Source organism: Cryptotermes secundus, unplaced genomic scaffold, assembly GCF_002891405.2.
Source record: "Cryptotermes secundus unplaced genomic scaffold, Csec_1.0 scaffold546, whole genome shotgun sequence".
Lineage (NCBI taxonomy): Eukaryota > Metazoa > Arthropoda > Insecta > Blattodea > Kalotermitidae > Cryptotermes > Cryptotermes secundus.
The window spans coordinates 564,997-572,415 of NW_019734970.1; the positions used below are offsets into that span (position 1 = coordinate 564,997).

Here is a 7,419-nt window from a genome sequence, read left to right on the forward strand (position 1 = left end):
CAATGTTAATAAGATCTAACAGTTTCTGACAATGTTACATTAGTACAAATGTTATGTTTCTGGACATTATCCATTATGTTGCCTTTATCTAAATACCGTCCTGTTTATATTTCAAAACACAATGTTTCGGAGACTGGACTCTGTCTCCATCTTCAGGTAAGACCTACTCAGTTGAGCCCAATTGATAGAGCCAGTCCCTATTTCTGGACATTTCACTTAGTGGGGGGTGGAGTCCAACCGGGTCCACTTGGCATGGCAGCCACTGATTGGCCTATTGTAGCCTGTCCCGGGTGATTATGATGATGGAGAATTTGGTGGAATGAAGATTGGCAGGGGAAACTGAAGTACTCAGAGAAACCCTGCCCCCGTGCCACTTTGTCCACCACAAATTCCATTTGACCAGACCCAGGATTGAACCCGGGCCACTGCGGTGGGAAGCCAGTGACTAACCACTTGAGCTATGGCGTGGCCATTATTTCCAGACATAAGGACTGGCTCTATCGACTGGGCCCAAATGAGTAGGTTTTACCTGAAGATGCAGAGAGAATCCAGTCTCGGAAATGGTGTGTTTTGAAAAATAAACAAGGTTTTTAGATACAGACAGGAAGATGGATAATGTCTGAAAACATAATATTTTATAGAAGCAATATGATATTTTTCTTTACCTTCAGTGTCTCCCATTTCTTTCAGCGGCACCATCCTGAAGTGTGTATGCTGGGCAGTAATGTACAATTCCATTACTGTCAACATAACTCAAGGCAGGGTTACGGGCTGTGTTACGGCGACTACCCAGTGAAGTGTACCTATGACAAGTGTTCAGTTATACACAGACTGAAGGGCACACAGATCACTGGATAAATTGACAACAATCTGGAGTAGGAGACTGGTATAAAAAATGAAGATGTAACAGAGGGGTGTCTCCATCTAAAACATACAACAGACTCTGATCAAATGTGTCAGGAGAATTGATATTCCAGCTGAGATGGGAGCTGGACACCTCCCAAATACAAGTCAGAAGCGTTACTGCTTGAGCCAATTCACTTGATCTGCTCTTCATTTACTGCAGATAAAAATCTATCCTTGTAAAATCAATCACATTCGTCACACTGCACTGTCAGAAATTATATGTCCCTGTAATTTCAATTACTGCATAATGAGGAGCTTCATTAACTCGTACTCTTCTCCAAGTATAATTAGAATGATCAAGTCAAGGAGGATGAGGTGTGCAGGGCATGTAGCACAAATGGAGGAGATGAGGAATGCATATAGGGTATTGGTGGGAAAGCCAGAAGGTAGGAGACCATTGGGAAGACCAAGTTGTAGGTAGGTGGACAATATTAAAATGGATCTTAGAGAGATAGGATGGGATGGTATGGATTGGATTCATCTGGCTCAGGATAAGGACCAGTGGAGGGCTCTTGTGATCATGGTAATAAATCTTCTGGGTTCCATAAAATGCTGGGACATTCTTGAGTAGCTGCAGAATTGGCGGCTCCTCAAGAAGGGCTCAGCTCTGTGGGTGCATGGGTGAGTGAGTGAGTGAGTAACGTAATTTCAATTGGACACTACAAAATGTTTCAAACAGAAATTGTGGACCTTAATAAGATGTAATGTCATGTACCAACATTTTGTAGGATGAGCCAATGTGACCCAAGCTTAGGGAGGGAGTATACGCATACTCGATGCTTGTTGACTTCATACCCCCCTCCCCCTCTCCATTGGCTTCTAGATTCTTTGTGAACCTCTCAGCATGCACTGATGGCCCGGAACCTGCAGAAGTTTGCAGAATGACTGCCTGCACAAAAGTGTAGCAGAGTTCTCAACAGCAGTTGTTAAGTCCCACCATGAACCAGAAACAGACGTGAATCAATGCACACAGTGAGACAAGAAGTTAGTTCAGTGCTGGGCTGCACCATAGCTCAAGTGGTTAGTCACTGGCTTCCCACTGCGGCGGCCTGGATTCAATACTGGGTCTGGTCAAGTGGGATTTGCGGTGGACAAAGTGGTGCTGAGGCAGGTTTTCTCCGAGTACTTCGATTTCCCCTGCCAATCTGCATTCCATCAAATTCTCCATCATCATAATCACCCGGGGCAGGCTACAATAGGCCAATCAGTGGTCATCGTGCCGAGTGGATCCAGTTGGACTCCACTCCTCACTAAGAGAATTAAAAAGAATTAGCTCACTTCTGGCAGCACAAGAAGCAAGAAAAAGACAGCACAGTTGCACACAGTGAAATAGCAGTGGATGAGAACAAGCTGACATCAAGCTATTAAGTGGCTACTGAGTGAGAGAGTGATTGTTCTCTAACACGATAAACATTACCAATACATACAGCAGCAGGGGGTTCACTGGAACAATAGACTAAAGTTGTGTTTCTGTAACAACTTTTTGAGAAGTCCTCCATAACAAATTTCATCATATTTCGGCAAGCAACCTTAAAGATGAAACATATGTAAAATTAAATGAAAACCAAATGAGAGGCGTAATAATTCTTTCAGTCCATTTCCTGTTATATCAGGTGACATACAGGGGTGGAGACGTGACCACTCCCATGTCATCTCATGTTTGTCTCCCAGTGCAACTGTAGGGTGTGGCACAATAAACCAGTACACATACATTAATTAAACAGCATCAAAATTACAGTAAATTAACTAACTCCATGATACAAGGTCTTTGCTGAACACATCATCAGACCGTGAAGAAATCAGGCCATTTATTGACCAATTTTGGACTTCATTGTCCAGCAGTCTCTTAATGGTCATCCTTGGTTTCCTGTTTCAGTCAGTTAATCTCAGTTCTGTTAATGTACCAAATGCATTTCTTTCTATAGTTCAAAATGTCTGTTAATACAAGTAAAGTACTTTATTCACCTGAAATATCTACCATCCTTTTAAAGCGTTTCCATGTCTACTTTGGAGACACAAAGATCAATCACAAAACCTCATCACTGGATCCTGTACTGATAGAGGTCAATCAATTCATTCCTTATTCACCTACACTACACTCCAACTGATGCCTTGACTTTCAAGCGTGAGGTTTGAGGCTCCACTACAGGGATTCTGAAGATTGTTGTCTTCTGGGATGTGACATGTAGTGCTACGCTCCAGGAGACTGTGATCTTCATAGTTTGTTTTGAAACAGACGCTTGTATAAATTTCTTTCTTTCTTTCCTCATCACCATAATGATATTGTCACGTGTTGGGGTATGTCATGCGACAAATAAATTCACGTGGATCTCGGATTCAGCGAATCTTTATTGGACATTCACTCTTACACACCGTACAATTGTTAACACTTCAACTGTATTCTGCGGTGGCTATCTTCCAACTGTTATTGCGTTATCATGGAAGTATCTACTCCAAACACGTTACAATATAATATGAGGATGACACTATGCAATTTTCTCCTTCTTCGTTACTTCCTCTACTGTATGTCCATGTATGTATCATGTTCTCAAATACCACCAATCTCTGTTGTTCTTTCCAAGTGACAGTTCTGCTCCATGCAGCATAGGGAAAGCATTTTTTTATGCCATCCAATATTGAGTATGAAGAACACATAACACGAAGACTGTTTTGAGTCTCCTCCACTAGCCTTTTTCTTTTTGTCCTCCTTACACTCAGCGCCATCACCATTACAGATATTAATTACAACTTCAATAACTGCAACATCATTGCTAACTAATTCATGAATCATCACAGATTTTTCTCTAAAAGACTAATGTGTTAGTTTCTACACTGGAGATATTTAAAGTCACAGCATCGTCAATGAGAGAAGTCATCAAATAAGAAGGATTTTTACATGTCCCTGTTCTCCCATAAGTACTTCTGTACTTTAATATCTACGTCAGCAGAGATGTAAGCATAGACAGGATTAGAACAGAATCCAATGATGGCACCCTATGAATCTAGTGATGAAATTTCAGGCAACTTTCTGACTTGAAGGAGGAAGATGTTGTACCATGTTGTTAGTTAAGCAATTAGTTGAAGTTGTACATAAACATGTCATATCAAATTTAATTGTAACCAACTGTTAATTATGTGCTAAAACTTAACCATTTAGTTCCTTATTGCTTTTATGTAAAAGTGTAAATTGTCTTCAGATAAATAAAAGTAAATATATAAATACGAGAAAAGTTACTTCTTCCTTAATGTGTGCACTGGGGGTACGCAGTAGCGTAGTTGGATGAGGGGACATGCTACAAGCTGGAAGGTCGCAGGTTCAGGTCCTGATGAGGCCATTGGATTTTTTTTCAATTGACCTAACCCTTCCAGCCGCACTAGGCCCTGGGGTTTACTCAGCCTCTAACAGAAATGAGTACCAGGAATTAATTAATTAATTTTCCTGGGGAGTAAAGCGTGGCCGGCGCGTAAGGCTGACAACCTTACCGCCATCTTTGAGCCGATTGTCTAGATAATGTGGGACCCTCAACGTCTCACAACCCTATGGGCCTTCATGGCCTGTTACAGGGATAGCTTTACTTTACTTACTTTACTTAATGTGTGCATTACAAGAACTGTTCCCAGTCTGCAAAGCTGACATTCACTGCTGTAGAGGTTGACACTGGAACGTTGATGAAGGATGGGCAGGCCTGTTTAGGCGCTTCTTGTTTACTGTTCACTTGACTCTCAACAGATCTGACACTCAGCAGTTCTGCTGGGGAGTCTGACGTCTTGGCTTCTTCCAACGTATTCATTTCTTTTACTTTACTTTCAAAAAATTTTCCAGATCTCTCGACTCTTTTCTTTTTCACACATCGACGTAAATCTTTCTTTGGTTTTGGTTTGAACAACTTCCGCCAATAAATATATAGAGAGCAAACAAAAAAGAAAACCAGTGGCATTAAGGATAAGACCAGGTAATTAATCAGTGCAGTTTTATCTGTGTCAATGTTGAGTGGTGAATCTGGGATGACTATTGGTGGGTCCACACTGAAGCTGACTTCACAATTAAATGAAATTCCAGCATTACCATACTGCTGATAGAAATTATGGCATGAAACTTCAGGTTCGTAGCCACATCCATTCACATTTACATATAACGGCAAAGAACTGTTCACTGAACTGGAATTTGTTTCCATGTCACTCAACATGTCCACATACAGACTGCTGCTGTCTTCCAGACTCCATGATGGGTACGTACTGTTATCAGCCACAGAAATGAATGTGTCATTCACATTTGTATCATTAAGCATGTAGTTCACATAAATCTGTGAACAATTGTAAACAGTCGCTGTGCAGCTTTGACGGCAAGATGTCCACAGACAATTTGTACTACCATTCAAATGTTTCACATTGGTGGTCCTACAAATGGCTGGTGTAAATTCGACAGACAAAGATAATATTGCTGAATCAGTGAATAAACCTAAAGAAATTATAGCAATTGTGAAGCTGATTACAACAATGACTGAACACAGTCGGGCTTCCAGGTCACGCAGCCAATCAGGTTCACGGCACTTACGCTCCTTCGCCTGACCCATACTGACTGAGAGGTCCACGATTAACAGCATAAATTTAACATATCACTTCTTTACTATGTACAAATCACCATAATGCAACATGTCACAATACGTTACATGGAACAAACTAAATGTAATTTAAAGGCACCTATGTCCAACGTCTCTCCAGCTTCAGAGGAGCACTACCTCAGATGATGATGTTGACTCTCACTAATGAATATAGGTTAATGTGGCATGACTACAGCTTTCCCCTCTCATAGGTGTATTTAAACCAACGTGACATAATCAATAATGTACCTGTTTGTGGCATAAAGGCGCCATAGCAACCTCACAACTGATCCATATCATGTCATGCAACACTCCTAGCAATGCTCTGACCTTCAAGTCACACGCTACCAGATTCTTGTATCTTATAAATTATTCATTATATAATGCATTAAACTCAGAAAATTGTAACATATATTTAAGGAACAAATCCCAGTTACAGTATAATTTTAATTTGGCAAAGAACATAGAACTGTTCCAATGACACGTATGGCTAGAAAAATGTTCATGATTATGTCTGTCACCTTTACATGAATGACCACCTTAGGAAATTTCACTCGTCATTCAAAACACCAGTTTTGTGAATAAAGAAATGTGTTGGCATAACAATCTTACTTATTTACTCACTCATGGAGCTGAGCCCTTCTGAAGGAGCCACCAATTCTGCAACTACTCCAGAATTTCCCAGCATTTTATGGAACTCAAAGGTTTATTACCATGTTCACAAGAGCCCTCCACTGGTCCCTATCCTGAGCCAGATCAGTCCAATCCATCAAATTCTGTCTCTCTAAGATCCATTTTAATATTGTCCACCCATGTAAGCCTTGGTCTTCCCAGTGGTCTCTTTCCTTCTGGCTTCCCCACCAATATCCTATATGCATTTCTTGTCTCCCCCATTCGTCCTACATGCCCTTCCAACCTCATCCTCCTTGACTTGATTGTTCCAGTCTCTTAGAAAAAATCAGATATATAAATGGATATGTTGGCAATATAATGTAGTTGCAACTAGTAATGTGAAATCAGCACAAGGAAAGCACTGTACTGTACTTGGTCACATATACCATGTATGAAATTCAGAATACCGTATTTACGCATGTATAGGCCGCGTGCGTGTATAGGCCGCAGCACAATTTTCAGATAGAAATTATAGAAAAATAATTTTCTTGGAATATTAGTTCAGGAGTAGAACACCCTGTATTACTAATTATGAATATATTTTTTTTAAAATGAAGTGTGATTTCGAATATTTCGAATATAAGCCGCACCCCAGTTTTCCTCTTGAATTTTTGGCAAAAAATGTGCGGCCTATACATGTGTAAATACGGTAGATGTTCACGACAGCATATTGAAAAATGAGGTTAACACGCAGAGCACTGAACCAGTTGGTCACAGACCTAACATGTAGTAACCAAGTACATGAAATGCCATCAAAATACAATATATTCTGTATTCTGATTAGCAAGTTGTCCCAGCCAATAACACTTATCTCTCTCATATTTGGGAGGTGCCTTGTTGAAACCCCAGTCAGGACAATAACTATACTAAGGTTTTTTGTGATTTTCCTCAGTCCCTCAAGATAGTACCTTAAATAGGCCACTACTGCATTTCCAATTATTCATTACTCATCCTACAGTTCACTCATACGTAGTCTGAATTATTGGCAGTGTCATTAACCCGTTGCCGTGGTTCGACGTGTATGTTTCGTCAGGTATTTAAATCGTCTGGGGGGGTTCGACGTGTATGTTTCGTCCAGCTGCACACGTATGTTATAACGCCCATAATAATTGATGGTTTTGCTGTAGATTGTTAGATTTTTCACTGGCCTGTTGTCAGGAGGACTGTATTTAATGACACACGCGTTTAAGAGCGCTAAGTCGTCGTTACATATGCCTGTCTTGCAGCAACGTTCCTGTGG

At 40.6% G+C, this 7,419-nt stretch overlaps 2 protein-coding genes across 7 annotated transcripts in view; both read right to left on the reverse strand.

Moving 5' to 3' along the window:
• Positions 1 to 7,419, reverse strand: part of LOC111869098 (FAD synthase) — a 40,313-nt gene that overhangs the window by 698 nt on the left and 32,196 nt on the right. For 5 of the 6 annotated variants that reach the window (XM_023860321.2, XM_023860318.2, XM_023860320.2 and 2 more), the window contains one exon: positions 666 to 803. In XM_023860321.2, coding sequence (XP_023716089.1) covers positions 668 to 803 — 136 coding nt within the window. In that variant the 3' untranslated portion in view covers positions 666 to 667. Of the gene's footprint in view, positions 1 to 665; positions 804 to 7,419 lie in introns of those variants that run through there. The other variant, XM_033753287.1, reaches the window with a different exon arrangement.
• Positions 2,107 to 5,964, reverse strand: LOC111869100. The gene is made up of 2 exons (XM_023860323.2): positions 4,492 to 5,964; positions 2,107 to 2,435 (listed from the first exon to the last, which is right to left on the reverse strand). Exon 1 carries the CDS (start codon positions 5,508 to 5,510, stop codon positions 4,509 to 4,511), a length of 1,002 nt encoding a protein of 333 aa, XP_023716091.1. The 5' UTR covers positions 5,511 to 5,964; the 3' UTR covers positions 2,107 to 2,435; positions 4,492 to 4,508.

What these genes read in the sequence shown, in the direction of transcription:
- LOC111869100 (XM_023860323.2), bottom strand. Translation starts at nt 5,510, where the DNA reads ATGCTGTTAATCGTGGACCTCTCAGTCAGTATGGGTCAGGCGAAGGAG.